Below are 23,396 nucleotides of genomic sequence, written 5' to 3' on the forward strand. Positions count from 1 at the left end.
TAAGGAAAAAAAGACAATTAAAACGCTACAGTCTATCACCCCATAACTTGCATGTGTTGAAGTAGTAGTCATTAATAGTCATTTAGCATAGCAGATATATGTATATTTATTCATATAACATTCACCATAACTGACAATGTTTCGCATCCAATGAGCCTTAAAATGTAAAAGAAAAGGATAAAACACATAGAAATACAACCGATGCACCCATGATAAAATCCAAAACGAAATAGATTTCACATTAAAACATGAAAATCCTTCAGAAAGGTAGAAGAATTAAAGATAAAAATGCACAACAAAAGGTATATAGGACGGCCATCATTGGCAGGCTCTGTTATTAGGGACTACAACCATTACATGAATCAAGGCGGGAACTGTATGACTGATTTGGAGGACAGTCAACTGCTGATTGATCTGCATTGTTTGTGTCTAAAGAACCAATTCAACCCAAAAGTCTAAGCTATTGGTAAGGGTCATTTTAATAGTTTATATTATTCTCTAACACACACATATCTGTACTTAAAAAGAAATTTCACTAAAAAGAAAGTGGGGGACGGTGAGGATCGAACAACCCGAGACACGAGGCTCTGATACCATGTAAAGAACCAATTCAACCTAAAAGCTTAAGTTACTAGGTGAGAGCCATTTTAATGATTTATATTATTTTATAACAGTTTGTGCCTGAAGTTATAGATTGATCATCATCGTAAAGCTTTCTGCTTAATCTTTGTTGATCCATTAACGAATTAGCTTGAACATCATTGGCAACTAGGCAATGAAGGCCAAGGCATCCATATGTGATGTTGTTCTGTGACGCTGAGTTGCTCTCCCTAGAATCCCCCACTGCATTGTAATGCTGTGGTTGGAGGAGTGCTGTCAGCAGAGCAATAAGAAACACTAGAGAAATGAGTCCCCTCATTTTCATGCTAACACCGACACAATAGGTCTCTTTATATATAAAAAAAACAAGGAATCCATATAAATATCTCTCACTGGCCACCCCGACCGAATTCCTTGCTCTCTCCATGTAAATATAACACAATTTCCATTCATATTTTATTTATGGGTTATATTTATCTACTTTTACATAAGATAACTACATTTCCTACACACACACAAGCTAGGTGGGTCCCATTTCTTTTTTTTTCTCTCTCCTCTTACTTATGGGTCCCACTTACAATCTTGTTTCTACAACATAAGATAAGCATTTTCCTACAACATAAGAAAATTATTTCCCTTTATTTATTCTAAAAAAATAATGTTGTTTTTATTTACATTTTAGTTTCTTCTTTTCTATAAAGAAAAATTTACTCTTTTTTCTTTTGTTTTTAAAATGTGCAACGTCCATATGATCTCTTTGAGTATTTGGGATAAGATGTTTTTCTAAAGGGATATAGTATGTCGATACAATAGTGAATTAATGGGGGTAATGGTATCGATGATATTATAGATATATAAAATCATTAATGTAGCTTCACCTACTAACTTAAGCTTTTGGGTTGAAATGTTCTTTACATGATATCAGAGTCTTAATGTCACGGGTTCAATCCTCACTGCCTTCACTTTCTCTTATGGAATTTCTTAGCACATGTAGGCTAGACCTGTTGCATCATCCACTCTGCAAGCCCAATGGGCTCTCGTGTAAGGGAGCGTGTTAAAGATATATAAAACTATTAATGTAGCATCACCCATCAACTTAAGCTTTTGGATTGAAATTGTTATTCACACATTAAAATTCAACAACAGAGTCATTGTACAAATCTCAAGCAAGAGCAAAGAAACGAGGATAAGTGAAAGGCATGATATGTTATGATGAGACTGAAATTTAACAGAGTAACAATAATTGAGAGCAATGTGTAGAATATGACTCTTCAACAAAGAAGAGAGATATTCATAGGGAAAGAAGATTCTTAGTGAGAAATGCTAACCTAATCATTTTGCCCTATAGGCCCCACTCTGGTGTGATGCAGTCTCACTTATGAGTGAGACACATATGCATGGAAGTGAGGAATCGTGTGTGATAAGAGAATATTTGTCACACTTTAGGGATACAAATAGCCCCTGTGTTAGAACTCTTGAGATCGATATGTGTAAAACAGTTGTCTTCTCGATCACAAAAATGTCCTAAATTATAAAACAACTAACCAAATTATAAGAGATTAATAAATTAAATCGCTAAAACAGAACTAAAATGAAAAACAAAGGTTAAGAACAATACGAAATAGAATTAATCAAGAGTTAGAATTCATAAACGAAAATTAAAAGAACGATAAAAACGATACAATTTCTCCAGCAACGGCGCCAAATTTGACACGAGCTGTCGAACTCGGACAAATTAAATAAAACAAATTTATGAAAAAAAATTGTAGCAAAGTGCAAACCTGAGTCTTCTCCCAAGAAAATTTCAATGGTTCAAATCGCTAATTAAAAATTAAAAATTAAAAGGGGAATTTTTGTTCGATTAAATTTGAAATAAAACAGTTTGTAAATTGATATTTAAAAATGGAATTTAAAACAACCAACCCAGAGTTGGGATTCCATGGGCACCCGTCATTGGAAGAATAATTACCGATTTCATGGTTGATCCTAAATGAATCGAAATCTCTGCATTCGTTAGAAATCCCTCTCTAAATAATTGCCTAGTGTTTCATCAATTACAGCGCATCGACTCATGCTATCACACAGTTTCAGCCCGTTCAACTTAGAGTCATTGAGTTAATCAACCTAATCATTAAATCTAATGACTAATCTCTTCCCAAAAGACGCAATCATGTATCTCAAATTCAACACCCACAATCGCGTGATGCTAAATCTTAGTTGGGATAAGAAATGAATTCGGTCAAGCGCATATCCTCCGGATTTCACCATGGAACCCTCAACCCTTGAGTTGATTAAAAAGCATTTAGCCTAGCATGGCTAAAATAGACATAATTAAAAATTAACAAGAAAAAGATGAAGAAGAAGATGAAGATGAAGAACAAATAATTCGAATTGAGTTCTTGTCCAAAGTTGTCGATCGTACAACTCCATAACGAAGACTCAATAAAAGTTTCCTAAAAGAACCTTTTTAACCTATATCCAATCCGGGTTAGGGCTCCACTAATTTCAGCACATAAATAAAATAAAACAGAATTAAAATAAAATAAAAACAATGGACTTAGGCCTCATGTGCATTGGGTTCTTAATTAAAATTAAAGTCCAACTAATTAATTAAATTCCAACAATTAACGTCTAATTTGGGCTCCAATTTTGACCAACGTCTTATCCGAATTGGACTTTCATGTCTTCATAACATTTGTATCCCTCTGAATCATCTGCAAAACACGACAAGAATGAGATTAATCGGACACTTGTAGCAAGAGATATGAAGAAAATACTGCAGCAATGTGAATCTAGAATTTAAGGATGAAAATAAATTAAACACAATAAAAGCTAAAATCTAATTTAACTCAAAAGATCATTATTTAATTCCAAATAATCCTAAAAATATTAATCAAGAGTAACAAATAAGTGCAATAAAATATCAATTATCAGCTAGCCAGGTGTTTGACTAAGATGCGGTTTAAGTACTTTGGGTCTTGGGTACTCGGTTGAGGGGGAGCATATCAATATTGAGTTTCACACTTGAGGAGGAAATTATGGGGAAATTCAAGTGTGACGAGTCCTACATTGGTCGATAATGGGTTAGGGAAGTGGATATAAGTGAAAGAACCTAGTTTATTAGTGATGATCCCCCGCCACGGGCTTCCCTTGAACCTACTTGATAATGGTATCAAACCTAAAATCCCTTTTTATGACTAAGTCCTTATCTAATAAAATTTACTTTAAGACATTGAGTTTATGAGTTTTCTTATTTATATAAACTTTACTTATCTTATTATTAATTAATATGAGACTTATCACATTTGAATATCCTAAAAATCTTCTCCTCAAATATAAAACTCAACCTTGATATACTCGGCAACCTAAACTCCTCTAAATTGAATGAAACTGGCATTTCGTGGGGACAAAGAAAAGGAAAATCGAATCTTTGACCGAATGAAGATGTTCACGCACACCTGCCATCCACCTGATCTTTTCCACGGATGGCTGCTTGGTCAAAAAAGAAAAATACTCAAAAGCTTCGAGTCTGACGTCTTAGCGGGAACTCCCCGATTAAAGTTTATCTTATTTGTCCTCTCATTAAATTTTTTTATAATCTGATCATTTAAGTCCTATAAAATTTTTATGTCTATTTTGTTTCTTTACAGGGGAATATATTTGTTATGTTATAGGAACGAAAAATATTTTTCCTGCACTAATGACAAAGAATGGGGCCCATGAGAGTTTCAAAAAAAAAAAAAAAAACAAAGGTTGACATGACAGCGACAGATTTTATGTGTGCAGGAAAAGAGGTGTTTGTTATGTATCAGGACCAACACAATCCCCTTCTTTATATGCATTAAATAAGTTTCTATAGTAAGAAAAGTAGTTATCTAAAATTTAACATGAAGAAAAAGATAGATAAAAAAATTCACATATCACTCATTTATAAAAAGATTATATTTATCTCATTTTATATAAGAGAAACAAAAAAAGTGAATCCCACAACTCTTTTTTCTCTCTCTCTTCTTACCTGTGAATTTCACTTGTATTTTTATTTTTATAATATGAGGTAACTATTTTCCTACAACATAAGAAAAATATTTCCCTATATAAAATTTTAACATGAGAGATCTATTCCCATCTTATTTTGAATTGCATTTGCCGTATTTGTCTTTATAAGATTGCTTCACACGAGTACTTTTAAATTTTTTTTTTTAAAAGTTCACCAAAAAATGGATTTGTTCTATGTTTAATGCACGGATGCGAGTTGCCACAGACTTTAGTAAGAGTTTAGGATAACTTGTAAGAACGAGAACCATCACACCAAGAGAAAAGAAGAGAAGGAAAATAAATTTTGATTCACTTCAACGTAAGAGTATATCCAATAAGTGTATCATTATATTCTTTTTCACTGCAATGTTCTAAAGCATTGAGTTATAAGGGAATATATAAAAAAAAAAAGTTTGCATTTGTCATTTAACATGACACAATAAAATTTTCTACACGCACAACATTTTGTGGGGCTCACACTTTTTGAAGAAAAAAAAAATTACGGCACGCAAAACGAATCTCTATAACAGTACATAATCATTTTTCCTACAACATAACTCTTATAAAACTTATAAAAATATTATGGGCCAAATTCAAACTACTAAATAAAAGAAATTATAAGGAAACCAGTTTTAAGCCTATACGATCAGAGGGCGCTACCCCTACAAAATACAAAGTAGAAGTGACTTTTTTTTAGATAAGATATTAAGATTTTTTTAGTTGATACTAGAGGTGTTAACGGGCCGAGCCGAGTCAGGTTTTGGTCTTAAAAGATCAAGTCGTATTTAAATATATCAGTCTGGTCTAATTTGTTACATGTTATGAATATAATTAATGGTCTGTGGCTTGGCTTATTTATCAAAAATAAAAGTCTGGTTTAGCCTGTTAAAAAAAATAAGATAACAAAAATTTATCCAAACAAAATATACGATCAACAACACTAATAATTCCACAAAGATTCATAAATTCAATGTATATCCAAATAGCATAATATAGAATAAAATCATTGAAACAATCTGTTTAACCAATAAAATGAGGGAAAATGGGTTGAGGAGAGAAAAAAGACTATTATAAGTAGTATAAAAATTATAAAATAAAAATAAAAGTTAGTATACTAGGTCAGTCGGCCTAAGAGGCTCTAAGGCCGGGCTTTTGAATTAGAGTCTGAGATTTTTTTATTAAACGAGTTTTTATACAAATTCAAATATAATTCTAATAACCAATTAATCTCAGGCTTTCACAAGCCGGGTCAAAGACCTCTAGTTCGTTTATGACCCTTAGTTGATACTATGCTATCATATTATAATAATAATAATAACAATATATTCTTATATACTAACGTTATATGTATAGACTTCCACACCCATTAGCTATCGTCACTTTTATTAAATAGGTATCAAAATTACATATCCAATAATTGTTACTTAAATTTATTTATAATTAATCATAATTTCTGCCACAAAATTCAATAATTTTGATAAATAATTACTTAAAGTAATATGAAGTGATGTGTACAGAAATATGTATATAAGCTTATCTTAAGATTTTTGGCAAGGGATTGCCTCCACCCCATTAACCCCCGGCCCCCCTTGTTTTTAGGGTTTCATTCTCATTATATGTATTTTTCTTTAATGCTGATTTGATGATTTTGTGCCTTTTAATACGGCTTTATACACTGAATATAGATAAGTTATTTACATTCCCTCCTAAAATGACATTGCGTTAAAAAATTATAATAAAAAAGACTATTATAACCCTAAAATAAATTATAATTACAAAAATATCTTGATTTTCGTCTCAAAACCACATCATTTTGAGTCCAATACAGATAGTTATCTATATTGACCATAGAAAAAGCGAACTCTTTACTATTTATTATATCTTCATTCTTTCCCCCAAAATCTATATTTAAAGATTTAAAAACCTGTTTGGATCCTCTCTCTTTTAAGTTATAAGTTACTTATAAATTAAAGTTAAAAAAATAGCTTAAAAAAACACTAAAAGTTATTTGATAATTACATAAAAAATTTAGCTTAAATGTTACTTAAAAATATATATTTCAAGAAAATTATCTCTTTTTTTTATCTCTATAGCTCTTCATTTTAAAAAAAAATACACAATTTAAGAAAAGCATATAATAGCTTTAAAAAAAACTTATCCTAAGAACTTTTTTTTTTCTTTATTATAAGAAAAGAAATTTTTTATTATAAGAACTTTTCTTAAAACTTATTTGACCTAAGTAATGGTAGCTTTAACTTAAAAAAAGAAGAAGGATTCAGGCACTAAAATACCCGTCTACCATATCATTAGCTAAATTTCAGAATAGATTGATGCGCACGACACGGTAACTTTCTGTCTTCAACAAAACAGTAGTTTCATGCATATTGCAGCAAATATATGTATTTTTTTAATAAAAGTTTAAAAAATGAGAGGTTATTTAAATATTTTGAAACAAAAAATTGGTGAAATAATATGTTGAAATTATTATCTATTAAAAGTCCGACATTTTCCAATTATCAAAACCATGTGCATATAAATATTATAAATTTTTATTTTATCAAACTTCAGTACAAAAATCATTGTATTGAACTCACTAATATCTTGAAATTAAGCATTATATAAGTAGTTCTTCTTTTCTTTTCTTTTTTGGTAAAAGTGGAGGGCCTAACCCAGTAGAATTAAGTTGAAAGCTGATGCATGTCAAAAGAAACATGCTCCGTCAGCAGAAAGCTACAAAATTATTTCCAAAAAGGAAAAATACTTGTAGGGGGAGAGGAATACACATTCAACTCTCCACCCCTACCTTTTCAACCTAAAGAAGCTAACCTGTCAGCACAGGAATTAAATTCTAGAGAACATACTCAAGATAAACATGTTCCAAGGAATGAACAATACTTCTAATCTTCCTAACTAACAGGGAACTACCATCTGTTTCAGTTGATGAGTTAATACAAAAAATAGCTTCCTTGCTATCACAGCCGATCCATACTTCCTTGAAATTCAGATCCTTCACTAATTGAAGTCCCTGCCAAATTCTCCAAAGCTCAGCTTCAAGGCAAGAACAGCTGCCAATATTGAGAGAGAAGCCAGATAACCACTCACCCTTAGAGTTGCAAATAAAACCTCCACAAACTCCAACTTTGGTGTTCAAGTTGACAGCTCTATCAACCAGGATTTTAATAGCTTCCTTTTGAGCATTACTACAGCAACCAATAAAAGAGGGATTCTCTATTTGCACCTGGGAAAAAGGATCACTGCTGCAATATTTTTTCATATCTTTTAAATAAATCAGTATCCTACTCTAAGGATCCCCAGGCCAAGAGAACATGTTATCATGTACCATAAGGTTTCGCCAATGCCATAAGAACCAACAAGTGACAAAAAAGGCTTCATTCCAGGATTGCCAGTAAATGGATGAGAAGGATTTACAAACATTGAGCTTAAACCAATCGATACCCTCTGCTGCCAAAAAGGCTTCTGGTACAATTCCTCCAAACCATTGCTCCCAAACACTTCTGGCTCTTTTGCAGTCACGCAGCACATGCAAGATTGTCTCCTGGTTGTCAAAACAGCTGGGATAGGATGTCTCTCCACCACTCCAAAGTCCAATAATGCTTCTAATAGGGAGCTTGTTCAAACAAGCCAGCCATAAGAATGCTGCAATCGATACCCTCTGCTGCCAAAAATGGATGAGAAGGATTTACAAACATTGAGCTTAAACCAATCGATACCCTCTGCTGCCAAAAAGGCTTCTGGTACAATTCCTCCAAACCATTGCTCCCAAACACTTCTGGCTCTTTTGCAGTCACGCAGCACATGCAAGATTGTCTCCTGGTTGTCAAAACAGCTGGGATAGGATGTCTCTCCACCACTCCAAAGTCCAATAATGCTTCTAATAGGGAGCTTGTTCAAACAAGCCAGCCATAAGAATGCTGCAATCCTATATGGTCCTTTCCATTTCCAAATAAAAGACCAAAGCTTATCTTTTCCAACATAAAGATCAGTTAGCTGACAGTAAGCATTCCTAACCATAGATCTAGAAGCACTATGTAAGATCCAACACAGCCTATCATTCAGACCAGAAGATGAAGGGGACAGAGTATCTTGCAGCTTCCTAATAATGCCATCATCAAGGTAATTTTCCAAATACTCCCACTTCCAGCCTCCTACTCCATGCGCAACCAAATCATAGACTTTTAGACCCAAATCTGTGTTGGGAGGCTTAACACAAGCAAGCTCATATAAACTGGAATTCCAACCATTCCAACAGTCTACCCAAAAAAGCACAGATTTGCCATTTCCAGCTTCCCAAGTCAAATGAGGGTCCATCTTAACTCTGGCCGAACAGATACTCTTCCATAGAGGGGAGTCCCCTTGTTTAACAATAAATCCTCTTCTAGGATCTTGCTTCCTACCATATTTACCAAGTAAAACTTTGGACCAAAGACTCTCTTGATCATTGATGAGCATCCAAGAAATCTTTTGCATAAAAGCCTCATTCTGAAATCTGAGCTTTATAATACCAAGGCCCCCACAGTCTTTAAGTTTACAGAGTTGGTCCCAAGCAACATAGTGTTCCTTTCTTTTCGTATCTGAATCCCCCCAAATGAAATTTTGCTGCAATCTCTCAATGTCCTGGCATATATGGCTTGGCAAAGTATTATTTTGCATATGATACATTGGGATTGCTGAAATCACACTCTTAGCCAAAGTAATTCTCCCAGCCAAAGACAAACATTTAGATTTCCATCCTTGAAGCCTATTTTGCACTCTAGCTATGACACTAGCATAGTGTGTTCTACTAGCCCTCCCATGCCTCATGAGAGCTCCCAAGTAGAAACCAGTATTCTTAACTACCTTGGAGCCACTTACATCTGAAATAGAATCAACAATCCCCGGAGGGGTATTCATAGAGAAATAGATGCATGATTTCTCCATACTCACACACTGACCTGACATTCTGGAAAAATTAACCAAGCAGTCAGACACACAAGCTAGTTGGCTTAAGGAAGCTTCAGCAAATATGATGATGTCATCAACAAACATCAGATGGGAAATCTGTGGCCCTGACCTACCAACCTTAATTGGCTGCCAATTCTTTCTTTCCACTTCATCCATGATTAGGTATGTAAGTTTTTCCATACAAAGGACAAACAGGTAGGGTGAAAGTGGGTCCCCTTGCCTAATCCCCCTTTGAGGAAGAAAACCAGAAGTTCTAGCACCATTCGATAGCACTTCAATGAAAGGTGTAGTGACACAGCCCATAATAGCAGCAATCAAATCACCAGGGAGCTTCACCTCTTCACGCACTGATTCAATAAATCCCCAATTGAGCCTGTCATATGCCTTCTCCAAGTCAATCTTGATTGAAAAGAAGCTATTCTTTCCATTCATCCTATGCATAGAGTGAATAAGCTCTTGGACAATAATGATGTTGTCCTGAATATTCCTCTTAGGAATAAAACTCACCTGGTTAGGAGCAATGAGATTTCCTATAAAAGGTTTAATTTTATTCACCAGAATTTTACTTAAGCCTTTGTAGACCGTATTGCATAAAGCAATAGGTCTAAATTGCTTCATGAGGCAGGGCCTATCCACCTTGGGAATCAAAGCAAGAAAAGTATGGTTGATCTCCCTTATCTGATCCGGCTTGGAAAGGTACCACTTCATACTATTAAACATTTGCTCTTTGACCAAATCCCAAGTTCTGTGATAAAATAGCGCAGGAAACCCATCAGGTCCTGGAGTTTTCAATGGAGGCATCTGGAAAAAGGCCTTTCTAACTTCCTCAGAAGAGATATCCAAAGACAGAAGATGTCTATCCTCCTCCCTGAGAGCTGGATAGGAAGAAACAATATTGATCTATTCAGCTATAGAAAGATCTTCTTTGAATAAATTAAAGAAAAAATCCCCAGCTAGTTGAATTAAGTCATCCTCTCTAGAAACGCATCCACCACCACTGTTCTGAAGTTTTAAAATTTTATATCTCTTCCTTCGGATCAAGGTCCTAGTGTGGTAAAATCTGGTATTTCTATCACCCCCATTGATCCACTCCCCTCTTGATTTTTGATACCAGATTAATTCCTCTTGATCTAGGATCTCAGTTAATTCTTGGATTAACTTAGCTTCCAAATCCTCCAGGTGATGACTATTATGCAAACACATCTGTCTTTGAACTCCTTCCAGCCTAGGAATCACTCTATTCTTTTTGAACAAGATGAACCCGAACACATTTTTATTCCAGTCCTTAACCACTGGAATGAAAGAGTGCAAGTTGTCCAATAACTTGGAACTAGAATCCCAATTAAACTTGAGTAAATCACTGAACCTTGGATCATTCTGCCATACAGCCATGAATCTAAATGGTCTCTCTCTCCAACAAGACTCTCCTTTTTACAATCTAACTAGAATAGGACAATGATCAGAAAATATCCTTGGAAGATTCAAAACCTCAGCATCCTCAAAACGGGTTCTCCACACATCATTTGCCACAACTTTGTCAAGCCTTTTAAAAACTCTATCCAAATGACTGAATTTAGGGCCTTTCCAAGTAAACCGATTGCCTCCACCTCCCAATTCCAAGACCTCACAAGCATCCAGGACATCACTGAACTTCTTGCATCTACTAAGATCAGCAGGACAACCTCCTTTCTTCTCAGTGGCAGATCTGATTTCATTAAAGTCTCCTGATAGCATCCAAGGTTCATTCATAGTCCTCCCAATATGCTTCAGGTCTTCCCACACCAGCTTCCTCTTTTCCTCATGAGTACTAGCATAGACAGCTGTCCAGAAGAAGCCTTCCTTACCGGGAAATTCAACCCAAACATGGATAAATTGATCCTGTTTATTAATGAGTGTAATATTTATATCAACCGGATCCCAAACCACCCAAATACCACCAGAATAGCCATGGGCATCCGATATAATAGAATTATTAAATCCCAAACTCCGAATAATATTCAGAGCTTTATTTCCACTGACTCTAGGCTCCAAGATGGCAGCCACACCAACCCCAAACTTCCTACGAAATCTGCTAAAGGTACTTTTGAGCTGTTTCTTAACAGCACCCCTGCAGTTCCAGGTCATCACATTCATGGAGAAATCTGAAGTTGCTGCAAGACTACAGAGTTCTTGCCACTCACATCAATAGCCTCCTGAATTTCAACATCACCTCCTACACATGTTACATCGCCCAAATCATGCAGGGTACTGCCCAGAGCTATATTGGAAGCATGGTTCATCTCCATATTAGTTTGACTTCCAATTCTCTTAACCACATCCCCCATCACTAGATCAGGAGGATCAGAAGTATGCAATCTAGTCCCAATATTCAGCTGACCAGCCTGCTGACCAAAGCCAGTATTATCCACTTGTGTCACTACAGAATCGAGTTCATACTCCATCACTAAATCACCCCAAAATTTTCCATTGAGTTGTTCCAGAACGGCAAAAGAGGACTGCTAAATGTGAGTCTGAGAAGGTCTGCTGTTCTCAGCCACCAGAATGGGAGAGGATGGGATTTGCACCCCTTTTCCTTTGGCTGACATAGTCTTAGAAGAATTCTTTCTAGGGATAGGAGCCCCTTGTTTCACCCCTGAACTCTTCTTATTAAAGTTAGAGGCCTTGGCTGAAAATTTCATCACCCCCTCTATATTTGGGGGGTTGCTAACCGAAGGCAGATTTTCTTTATTCACCAGAATATTACCAATTTCCTCTTCTGGCTTATTACTAGAAACATTCTTCAAAATACCACTTCCTCCAACATGATCACACACTTCCTGCTTAGAATTAGAAATGTCTGCCCCAAACAACCTAGAATTCTTAACTTCCTTTCTCTGAGAACCTTGAGTGCCTTTCTTCCTCCTTTGAACAACTATCCATTCCCCAACCCCTTGAACTCCAGGCTTATCCATTGACTGATGAGGAGTCTCACTAGGTGCATCCTTGGGAGAAGTCTTAACAAAATCTGGACAAGACTCAGAATTATGTCCATAACGCCCACACTTTAAACAGATTAAGAAAAGACCTTCATATTCAATCCTCTTCCTACAGCCATCCAATATGTATTCACCTTTCAAGGGTTTAGCAAGATCAATCTCAATGCAAACCCTAGCAAATCTAGCCCTATCCCCGGTTGATGTTGTTCTATCAACCTTTAACACTTTTCCAATTACAGTTCCTAAGTGATTCAGGAAAGGAAATTCGCAATATTCTTGTGGAATACCTAGAAGACGCACCCATGCAGCAACCTTGTGTATGTTCGCCTTGTCCGGATCAAAACAAGGCTCCCACTTCCTCGTTGCTAAGTAGTGACCCAGTATCACCCATGGACCTCCCGTGATTGCTAGATTCAAATCCTCCAAGCTGCTGAATCTGACCGAAAAAAACTCATTTCCTAGGTCAGCAACAGTAATGCTTCCTGCCTTTGCCCAAAGTGCTTCCAACCTTCTTTTCATGAATCCAACACCGATCCTCTTCCCCAACAGCTTGACAATCAGTGCATTCTTCCAGCGTTGCCTCATCCTCGCTCTAGCCTCACCATTACTACGGATCTCCACTGAACCATCTTCACGCACAATCGTCTGAACCCCCATTCAGAGATTTCCCCCTGATTCGTGTCAAGCGGGTCCAGATCAGCAACTTCTTCCTCCTGCAACCAGGGAATAGCTTCCCCCGAAACTCCATTCTCCATCACAGTAACCTCAGCAAAAGATCGTTGTTTCTCCAACACAACTTCGCCAGATTGAAATTCCTCCACAACATCTCTCATACGAGCTTCCATCGGTATCTCATCTCCACTCTTCGTGCGTTTCGTACTCTTCCTATCCATCGACAAAGGATCATTGAAACTCTCCTTCGATTCCTCCATAACACCAGCGAAAAAATTCAGCAAGAACCCTAGCAGAAAGAGAATTATCGCGCGCGTCCCAACACGCGCCTTATTTGCATTGTGGTTAACTTTATTTAACTTTTTTTTTTTTTTGATAACATTGATATTTAACTTTAAGTAGTTCCTTTTTAACATCGTTAATTTATATTTTTCATTTTTAACTGATAAATCAAGAAAATAAAAAAATATTTAAAGCTAACGGTAACTTTAAAAAGTTAAACAGGTTTGACATAAATTGTAACTGCTAGCAAAAATTATTGTAATTTTAATTTTTAATATAGATATTTAAAATTTTAATTGATAATTAATTACATTAAAAAAAGCAAAATACCAAAATATAGGTAGATAAGTAACCCCTTCACCAAACACCTGAATGATGCGGCCCTTGGGGATAAGATGGGGCAAAAAAGCATGTAGAGCGTTATTTCCGGAACACAAGTAGAGTTGTAATTGTAAGTGTGGCAGATCATCATCCAAAAGACAAGGAGAGGAAACGAAATAAATATTTAAATAAAAATATTAAATTCAACTAAATGGCAGAGCGTGTGTTACTCACTCCTTCACTGCCTTTACCATCTCAACCGTCTCTAACCAAAATGGCTGCATTGGGTGGCGCCGCCGCCGCTCGCATGATCCCCTCCGCTACCAGAGCCTCCCTCTCACTCTCCTCCTCTTCCCGTTCGCTTTTCTCGTGCTCATCGAAATCTTCCTCTTTCTCTTCTGGTTCTGATTCCAAGCTCGATTGCTTGCTGTCCTCTCCTCGCATTTCTCACCTGTTTCTCAATCAGGTTTCATCTCTTTCTTTCTCTCTGATCAATGCTTTCGATTTTGAATTAAATTTGTGCTCGTGTTCACGAATCGCGCGCGCGATATTTCAGCGAAGAGCAGAGGTTCGTGTTTCGAGAGGAGGATACGGAACAGTGTCTGCGCCGAATTCCTTTGCGTCTGATCCTGATCAGCTGAAGAACGCTAGGGAAGACATCAAGGAGCTTCTCAGGACCAAGTTCTGTCATCCTCTTCTGGTACTTGTTTTGTTTTTTTAGATCTCGCATTTTTCATTGAAGCAGTACACTGCACACTTCAATCATGGATTTCTTGGCGCTTTCTAATATCAACACGTTTTGTGAAGACTATTAGCGTTACTTAATCGTCTACGTATGCAAGTTAGAAATAAGTTAAATAATTAAACTCTGTGTCATTGAATTTTGATCAAATCGCTTATGCTCAGGAACTTGTATTCTCTCTTTATTTTAGTTTTTTTTTTTTAACTTTCTTCTTCAAATTGAATTTGTAAAGGCATTCATAAATTTATTCCTCTTTAAATCTAAAGATTACAAGTTTTATTGTTATGGAGCACACCCATATAATGTGGAAATGGACCTGTTAGTCCGTTACCTTGTTATTTCAAGTGCTGCCTTTAGCATTTGATAAGCAGTTCCTATCCTAGTCCTTTTTGCTTGATGCAGAATTGTTTATGATACACTACAAACCTGGTGCAAAAACGTCTCCTACAAAGAGTGGTGCAAAGCGCCCACACAGCACTTGATACAGTATTCTGAATAGAAATCTACTATATCTTTGGTCACTAAAAAATAGAAAAAAATAAATAAAAGGTCAGCTAATATCGTCAGAGATTGATAGATTCACCATTCATCTTAAAAGATGCTTGTAAAGAGGTGCTATTGATTGCTTGACAATTCTCACTTTTGAACAAGTTTCCAAGGATGATGAATAAACTTTACAGTGACCAAAATGACTAAGCCAGTCAAGATATCAAACTCTGATGAATATATAATCTTTCAGATCGATGATTTATACCTGCATCATACACTTGGATCGTTGTCTTATAATTTTAATTTGTAGCATAGATTAATTTATTTTTTCTTTTATTTCAATTGTTTACATAGATTTTTATATGATAGATTCGTTTGGGATGGCATGATGCTGGTACTTACAATAAGAATATTGAGGAGTGGCCACAGAGAGGTGGAGCTAATGGTAGCTTAAGATATGAAGTTGAGCTGAAACATGCAGCCAATGCTGGTAAGGATTTATTAATCACTAATTATTTCTGAATTTTGCTTATGGTAATTTTTTCTGATGAGCTGCCATTTCAGGACTTGTAAATGCATTGAAACTTCTTCAGCCAATCAAAGACAAATACTCTAGTGTAACATATGCAGACTTATTTCAGTTGGCTGGTGCTACAGCTGTGGAGGTTGCCTTAGTCCTATTTCTGCTTCAGGACTGATTAGAGGTGACAATATGGGTTGAGCCCGGCAAGTCATCCCGCCCAAATGGGACGGGTTGGGTTAAGGTTTTCAACCCACCAACCCACTTCAACCCGTCCCGCTTAAAAATGGGTCAAAACGGGTTCAATCTGCCTCGGGACGGGTTGACCCGCCGAGTCATAATTAATTTTTTTTTTTTTTTATACAATTAAGTAATATTTTATTTGTCATTGTGCTTTTGTGATATCCAAAAAAAAATTTATCTTAGTACTCCCTAGAAGAAATAAAGAATAAAAACTTTATTTATGACAAATGTTATCTATATATGGAGACAAATTAGTTCCTAAAGAATGTTTAATTGAATATTAGTATACATTTAAGATTGAGATTGGAAAAAATTAAGAGGAGTGTGAAATAAAATTAAATAATATTATAAAATTAAATAATATTATAAAATTCATAAAATATAATTTATTTTTCCATTTTAATTAATTTTTTTTTAATTGGCGGGTTGGTGGGTTGACCCGCCAACCCATCATAAAACAGGGTGAGTTTATTTTTTCAACCCATATTCAACGGCGGGACGGGTCGTCCAGCCCTGTTTTTGGCGGGTTGACGGGTCAGGGCAGGCCAACCCATATTGCCACCTCTAGGATTGATATTGCCTATTTGAATTAATTAAAAGATACATTGACTGCTTTCTTGGAGTTTTCAGGAAGCTGGAGGCCCAAAAATTCCTATGATATATGGAAGAGTGGATGTCTCTGGACCTGAACAATGCCCTGAGGAAGGGAGACTTCCTGGTGAGCAACCATATATCCAGTGGGAGTTATATTGTGTTAGAAAACTTTCTTCTTTGCTTCTCTGATGGTTTTAGGACTTGGATTGTCTAAACTACTGTTAATTTGGGAATAAGAAACACAGAGAAACAAATATCTATTTATTTATAAGGCATCTATTGATAATTTAATTTAACAATGGAAGGTGCAAGATATGAGGCTATTTAAGAGTAACTGATGGCTATTTGAAAATTGAAATGCTAGGCTCTTCATGACATCTTGTGAGATACCACTAGTTGTTTGCACAAGTATGAAATTCAACTGGATAATGTGTGCTCATTTAAAATAAAAAGTCATCTGTAAATTTGACAATGATGAATGATTTCAGTTGGAGAGTTTAATTGACTCAAAAAGATTCTTAGAAGTCCTCAACTATTTTCCTTGTGATTATTTACTATGATTCATGGGTTACTCATAAATAGTTGTCGTACGCATACTAGGAGTAGCATTGAGTGTTTAGTGCTACATTCATTCAAAACATGACACGTGGACTGCTTTTCCATGTTGGATGCTTAGGTGGCATTTTATTTAAATAATATTAAAAATATTTCCAAAGAGGGCGAGCCTAGAGCGGTGGTGAAGCTGCTCCTTTGTGAGGGTAAAATAGCATATTTGTTGATATGCAAGTGTAAAACTGCGTACAAGGATTGCTCTCACCCCTAACTTCACTAATCAAGGTTTAATGAAGAATGCTTTTTAATATTAAAAATATTTCCCTTCCTAATCTGATCTCACTTTCGCTGCTGAGGAACGAAGCCCTAGAATCTCTTTGGAGAACCACCACCATTGGAGAAAATGTTTCTGTCCCTTTCAATTCAACCGATGTTATTTTTAATTTTTCCTTTTCAGACCTAGATGATGAGGTGATTACTTTGTCACCCTAGACTTTATTGGTGATGATGAACCATTTTGTGTGTGAGATCTGCAACAAGGGATTCTGATGCGACCAGAAATTGCAGCTACACTGGGGAGGCCACAACCTTTCTTGGAAGCTCCAACAAGAAAGTGCACATGTTCCAAGTGCACATGTTCCCTGAGCCTTGCTGCGTCCACCACAGCCCGTTGAGGGCACTAGGGGACCTCACCAGTATTTTGTAGAAAAATGGTGAGAAGAGGTAGCTATGGCAGATTTTATAAGGGAGGCCATGGAGGTTCTGTTTCTTCGAAGGTGGCAATTCTCTCGCAAGATTGTGGGGCTTAGTTCCTCGGTGATGGAAATGAGATTAGAGGAGAAAGGGAATTTTTTTCAATATTATTAAAATAAAATGCCACCTAAGCATCTGACATGGAAAAACAATCCAGGTAACTTTTTTTGAATGGGTGTAGCACAAACACTCAATGCTATAGTAGTACACTAGAGCTAAAGATATTCTCCCGTATGAGGTATGTATTCAGTACCGGTACTTAGTGGGTACACATGGTGACGTTCCCAATACTCACTTATCACTCAAATATAAATAAGTCCATGCATAACACTAGGTTTTGCTAAGTTGTTTCGTTTGTTACTAAATGAAACAAATTGTATTTCACTTCATTCAAAACTTGTGCCTTCTTTAAATATTTTTTCTTACTTGAGCTGGAACATTTTGAAAATTGTATTTATATTATCTTAGAAATTGAAGTGTGAGTGATGAAGTCACACATTTATTCGGAATTTGTTAAGTGAGAACTATATAAATGAGAAGACAGAGACTCATAACCTTAAGGTTTTGGTCAAGATATGATGTGAAGTCCATTATTGTGGTTCGCAACTTAGCCCATTAATGGAGGTCTTCCTTACTTTTTGTACTCCCATACCGGTACCTATACCTATTTCATGCAAGGCATACTATTTCTTCTTTCTAGTAATTGATTACTTGCAGATTTCTAATTGCTTCTTTGAATACTTTAGAACTTCAAGTGTTTTTCTTTCTTTTTTTTGCGGCTCTTCTTGTTATTGTTTACATAGAAAGTTAAACTTTAAGAAAGAAAGATGCAAAGGGTGGTGATTCATGTATTTTTTTTTATCATACAAAAAGTTCTAACCAGATTAATAGGATAGGTATCATGGAGTTACAGGTTGGGGTGTGCATGGGCTGGTTTGACTTGAACCCAAGCTAACATTTTTTTACATCCTCCAAACCAAAGGAATCACAAAATGATTAACCCAAACCATGAAAAATAAGGTTGGGTTGGTTTATTGGGCTAGACCTTTTCATTTGCCCTTTTAAATTACCATCTATAACACTTATATATGTGTCAGTTGTCTGGAATTTAATGCAACTGAATCAGTGAATATTTAATGCGGAAAAAAAATTCATAGTGTATCTTCTACCAAAATATCAAATAGCAAAGGGTGAGACTCAGAACCGTCAATAACCAGTTAGGTGCAATGAGGTCAATCGTAAAATATGAACTAGTTTTTTTTGGTTAGTTTTTGAGACTAAACTTTTCAAAATAAATAAAATATAAGGTTTTAAACTAACCATTTTATATTTGAATAAAAAAATTCTGCATTTCTTTCCCCTTTCTTATTGAAAGGATATTTGACAAAAACTTTTCATATTAAAATAGTTCAAACCCAAATTGTAGACTAATTAAACATATTTTGAAAACTGAGAGTGGTTAGAAAAGGGAAAAAATACTTACTTTATAGGCTGGTAAGATATAAGGGATTGCGTATTTTAACTAATATTACATGATAGTTTATCCTATGTTGAAAAACACTTCCTTTTTCTTTATATAGATGCTGGCCCCCCTTCACCTGCTGATCATTTGCGTCAAGTTTTCTACCGAATGGGTTTGAATGACAAGGTAATTTCCTTTGTTTTTCAAAAGGATTAAGTTAGTATATTGTATTCTACCAATATGTCTCTGATTTTGATTATCAAGTTACTGCATCTGCAGGAAATTGTTGCATTATCTGGTGCCCACACACTGGGGCGGTCTAGACCAGATCGTAGTGGCTGGGGCAAGCCTGAAACTAAATATACGGTATATTATCTGCCCTTTTTTCTTGCGAGTTATAAGAAATGTTATTGTAAAAAGATTTGAAAGCTTTTAATATCATATTCTAATTCTAATATTTGATATTGCACTGCCCATGAGCACTAATAGCCATTGGTTTTGACACTAATGATAGCTGTACATAATAATCAGAAGTATGGGTTATTATGTTTTGCCTTAAAACTTTGGATTACTCGTGTAAAAGATGGCCACTATAACGTTTCTTTCTCTTATTTCATAACTCAGATACCATATTACACCTTCTAGTCACTTGACCGTGCAGTTTTGGATTGTTCTCTGAATAGATATTGTGCCCCACTAATACCTGAAGAGTGAAGATTCAAGTCAATTTTCTGATTTTCTTATAGTGATTTTCCCTGATCTCCAAACACTCAGTGCTGGCTACTCAGAGGCTTCTAAATGTGCCTCAACTTGAGGCTTGTTTTAATATAAGCTCATGATTTGAATCATTGAGAGTGGCCACTAATTTAAAAAAAGAAAAATTCTTGTTTTTCGGATGCACTTAGAAATAAATACTGACTTGATGAAGGGAATTTCAAGGGACACTTCAAGTACATATTATTTCTGGTTGAAATCATAAATGCTCGTTTCAAGCAGATTGCTCTGTTTTGGTGTTGAAGGCGTTATCAATGCAACATCTCTAGTCTGAATATTAGCTACTATGGCCTTGCTGCATAAGCAAAATGTATCTTACTATTTTTGTGTCATGATCAGATCATAGTTATGAATTGTGCGTGATAGTGCCTTCGTGTCGTGTTGTGGCAGGTGGCCGCCACTGGAGTTCATTTGCATTGCATTGTTGGGTTGTGGCTGCCATGCCCAAAATTGCGGTTGCTATGGTGAACGGGCAAAACCCATATTTGTCCCCCATTTTCTGTGTTTTTGAACCTTTATTTTTCGGATACTTGTGATTTCTCATGCATGTTTTGATCAGAAACTTTTAAGAGTTTGAAACTTCTTCCACAATCATTCACACAAAATACCTGACTCAGTCTTGAACTTTGAAATCTGACCCACTGCTCGCCAAGCCTGGCATTTTCCGACACACCCATTGCTCGCCGGTATCCTCTTCTAACCTGCTCACCCGCACACGTCCTTCACACCCTTCATGGAGGTCTCTGTTGGGTCTCTTCAGTGTTCAAGCAGGATTCACGCCCCTTTGTGGCAGGTCTTTGTTCATTTTTTTTTTTCTGTGTTGTGTAGTGTGTTCTTACACTTCATAGTTCCTCCGGCAGGTGGGACCAATTTGATGCAGCTCTATGCTAGAAAGAAGATTAAGGGAGAAAAAAATGAATCTTTATTGATCAATTAAGTAGTTACAGAAACGTGTTTATCTCAAGGGGAACTATCCTTTGCACTGAGTCAATTCTCAGTCCTCTATAGATCTACTCCCAAAAGCTCCCCGTTACAATGTTTTCCCACTCCTTATACACCCCTGCCCGTGTAACTGCCTATTGCTGACTAGGCTTATTTCTTTGAGAATATACCCTCCATACTGTTGGCTTAAAATGATTTCCCCTCTCAAAATCCTTACCCATAACAGGCCGCCATTTGTTTTTTCTATTAATTCCATCAGATTGCTTTTTTCTTTTTTCATTTTTTTGGTGACTATGTTTTAGACTATGACTTTCAATTATTAATTATAAATATCTTTAATTTTAGGTAATTTTTTAAGCATTTATATATGTATAATATAAATTATTTATCTTGTATCTATAATCTTCGAAATAGCATTTATCCTGCTATCCACTACGATGGTTTTGGAGTTGGCCGCTGTTTGGGATTTATAACTATGATTCAGATATGATGAATGGTTGTTTTTACTATGTTTGTGTAGATATTCTATGCTTAAGTCTAACTTCATTTTACTTTTGAGAAAATGGAATCCAAATCTATGCTTCAATTGTTTCTCGATCCTTAGTAGTTCTTTTGTTAACTATCTCTAATCTTATGTGTACATGCCTGTCAAGCATATTTTTTCTCTTGGAGTTAGTGTACATGCAGCAAATGGTGAGTCTGGAGCAATGATAAAACTGCTCCTTTGTGACTGAAAGGTCACGGGTTCGAATCCGGAAAACAGCCTAAAATACTGCTATGTATAAGTATTGTCTTCACCCGTACCCTCGTTAGTCGGAGTTTGATGGGGAGTGGTACTTTTTTTTTTAGTATACATGCTAATGACCAACTAGTTTTCAATTGTAATGTTACTTGAACTCAATAAAACAGTAGAAATTCATGTGTATCTCTCGGTCTACAGAAAGATGGGCCGGGAGCACCTGGAGGACAATCCTGGACAGTGCAATGGTTGAAGTTTGACAACTCTTACTTCAAGGTCTGAAATCGTAATTTTTTTTTCTTTTGGATTTATGTAAGGGAGATTGAAAGGAAGGGGGGGGGGGAGTATGCAGGAGTTTACCATTTTCTTTTGTGACTGTTGTTACATACAGGACATCAAACAAAAGAAGGATGAAGATCTATTGGTATTGCCAACTGATGCTGCTCTTTTTGAAGATCCATCCTTCAAGGTGAAGTAGCTTGAGTTTTATTTTCATGGCTATTATAATTCAATATTAAATTTAACTTTGTGAAATATGCAGGTATACGCTGAGAAATATGCTGAAGATCAGGAAGCATTCTTTAAAGATTATGCTGAAGCCCATGCCAAACTTAGCAACCTTGGAGCCAAATTTGATCCTCCAGAGGTCTGTCCTTTTTTTGTTACTCATTGTTTTTTTCATATAAAGATGGGTGTGCTTATGTGACCAGAGTGACCTGGAGATTTTGTTCTTGCATACGTAACTTTGTTACCTTTTTGTTTTCATGTCTGGGTACGTGTATGAGTGCAAACAACTAGACAATTGACTATGTTACGTAGTAAGTTTATTTTGCAATCTGTTTGTCAGGGCATTGTGATAGATGGTTCTCCAAATGCCGGAGCAGAGAAGTTTCAAGCAGCCAAGTACTCCTCTGGAAAGGTTTTAATCTTGCACAATTTATCAAATCTTACCATTCATTTAGTTGATACTTGCAGAATATTTATGTTGCATCTTTCCATGAAAGACATGCATAGGATATATATTTGCATATTGTTCATATTTTTACTTTTCCTGGTTTGGTGCAGGAGTAAAAACAAGTGTCATGTTTTCTTGTGCCAGTATCTTTTAGTAATACAAGAAGAGCTATTTTCAAATCATGTGATTTCACATGTAAAATTTGGAAGTCTTAAATGAAGAAGAAAGGAATAAAATTCAATAGTGTGTCTATTTGAATTGCAGAGAGAGCTGTCTGAGGCTATGAAGCAGAAGATACGGGCTGAATATGAGGCGGTTGGCGGAAGCCCAGATAAGCCTCTTCAGTCAAACTATTTTCTAAATATCATGATTGTCGTTGCTGTTTTGGCACTTTTGACATCACTGCTTGGAAACTAGTTGGATTTTGTTTTGGGCTTCGCTATAATTGCATTGTCATTTGCACACTCGTTCCAATTTTTGCCTGTGGCAGCAAGTCTTTTCTCTATTTAGGGGAAACAAGCGCTTGAAAATTGCGTATTAATGCATCAATAAATCATATAATCATATTATAAAGCTAAAAACCCCGGGGGATTAAGGAGGTGAAACAAAATCTGTCCCGTATGGGTTAGTAAAACGATTTGGTAGAGGCTAGTGGATCGGTACCTCATGGCTTCATCATTTCTTTACAAATTACCCGTTTTTGTGGGTACATGAATTATTCAAATACTTTTGTTCTTACTCTGCCTTGATTTTTACTAACAGAACATTATTGAGGGAGAACTGA

At 35.9% G+C, this 23,396-nt stretch overlaps 3 protein-coding genes across 4 annotated transcripts; 1 reads left to right on the top strand and 2 right to left on the bottom strand.

Moving 5' to 3' along the window:
• Positions 1–11,028: 11,028 nt before the first annotated feature.
• Positions 11,029–11,721, bottom strand: LOC133304008 (uncharacterized). The gene has a single exon (XM_061503978.1). The coding sequence runs from the start codon at positions 11,719–11,721 to the stop codon at positions 11,029–11,031; it is 693 nt and encodes a 230-aa protein (XP_061359962.1).
• Positions 11,722–12,095: 374 nt separating this feature from the next.
• Positions 12,096–13,157, bottom strand: LOC133304009 (uncharacterized). The gene has a single exon (XM_061503979.1). The coding sequence runs from the start codon at positions 13,155–13,157 to the stop codon at positions 12,096–12,098; it is 1,062 nt and encodes a 353-aa protein (XP_061359963.1).
• Positions 13,158–13,928: 771 nt separating this feature from the next.
• LOC133304003 (probable L-ascorbate peroxidase 6, chloroplastic/mitochondrial) lies at positions 13,929–23,154 on the top strand. Of its 2 annotated transcripts, none has more exons than XM_061503971.1 (12): positions 13,929–14,313; positions 14,404–14,547; positions 15,448–15,568; positions 15,643–15,743; positions 16,472–16,559; positions 19,321–19,388; positions 19,482–19,568; positions 21,859–21,933; positions 22,049–22,126; positions 22,199–22,303; positions 22,505–22,576; positions 22,877–23,154. In XM_061503971.1, exons 1-12 carry the CDS (start codon positions 14,059–14,061, stop codon positions 23,027–23,029), a joined length of 1,347 nt encoding a protein of 448 aa, XP_061359955.1. In that variant the 5' UTR covers positions 13,929–14,058; the 3' UTR covers positions 23,030–23,154. The 2 variants fall into 2 exon arrangements, with proteins under 2 accessions (XP_061359955.1, XP_061359956.1); XM_061503972.1 differs by having other exon boundaries at positions 22,723–23,019.
• The last annotated feature ends 242 nt before the right edge of the window (positions 23,155–23,396 follow it).

Source organism: Gastrolobium bilobum, unplaced genomic scaffold, assembly GCF_033153095.1.
Source record: "Gastrolobium bilobum isolate Gb01-03AN ecotype WA unplaced genomic scaffold, APGP_CSIRO_Gbil_v1 utg22478, whole genome shotgun sequence".
Classification (NCBI taxonomy): domain Eukaryota; kingdom Viridiplantae; phylum Streptophyta; class Magnoliopsida; order Fabales; family Fabaceae; genus Gastrolobium; species Gastrolobium bilobum.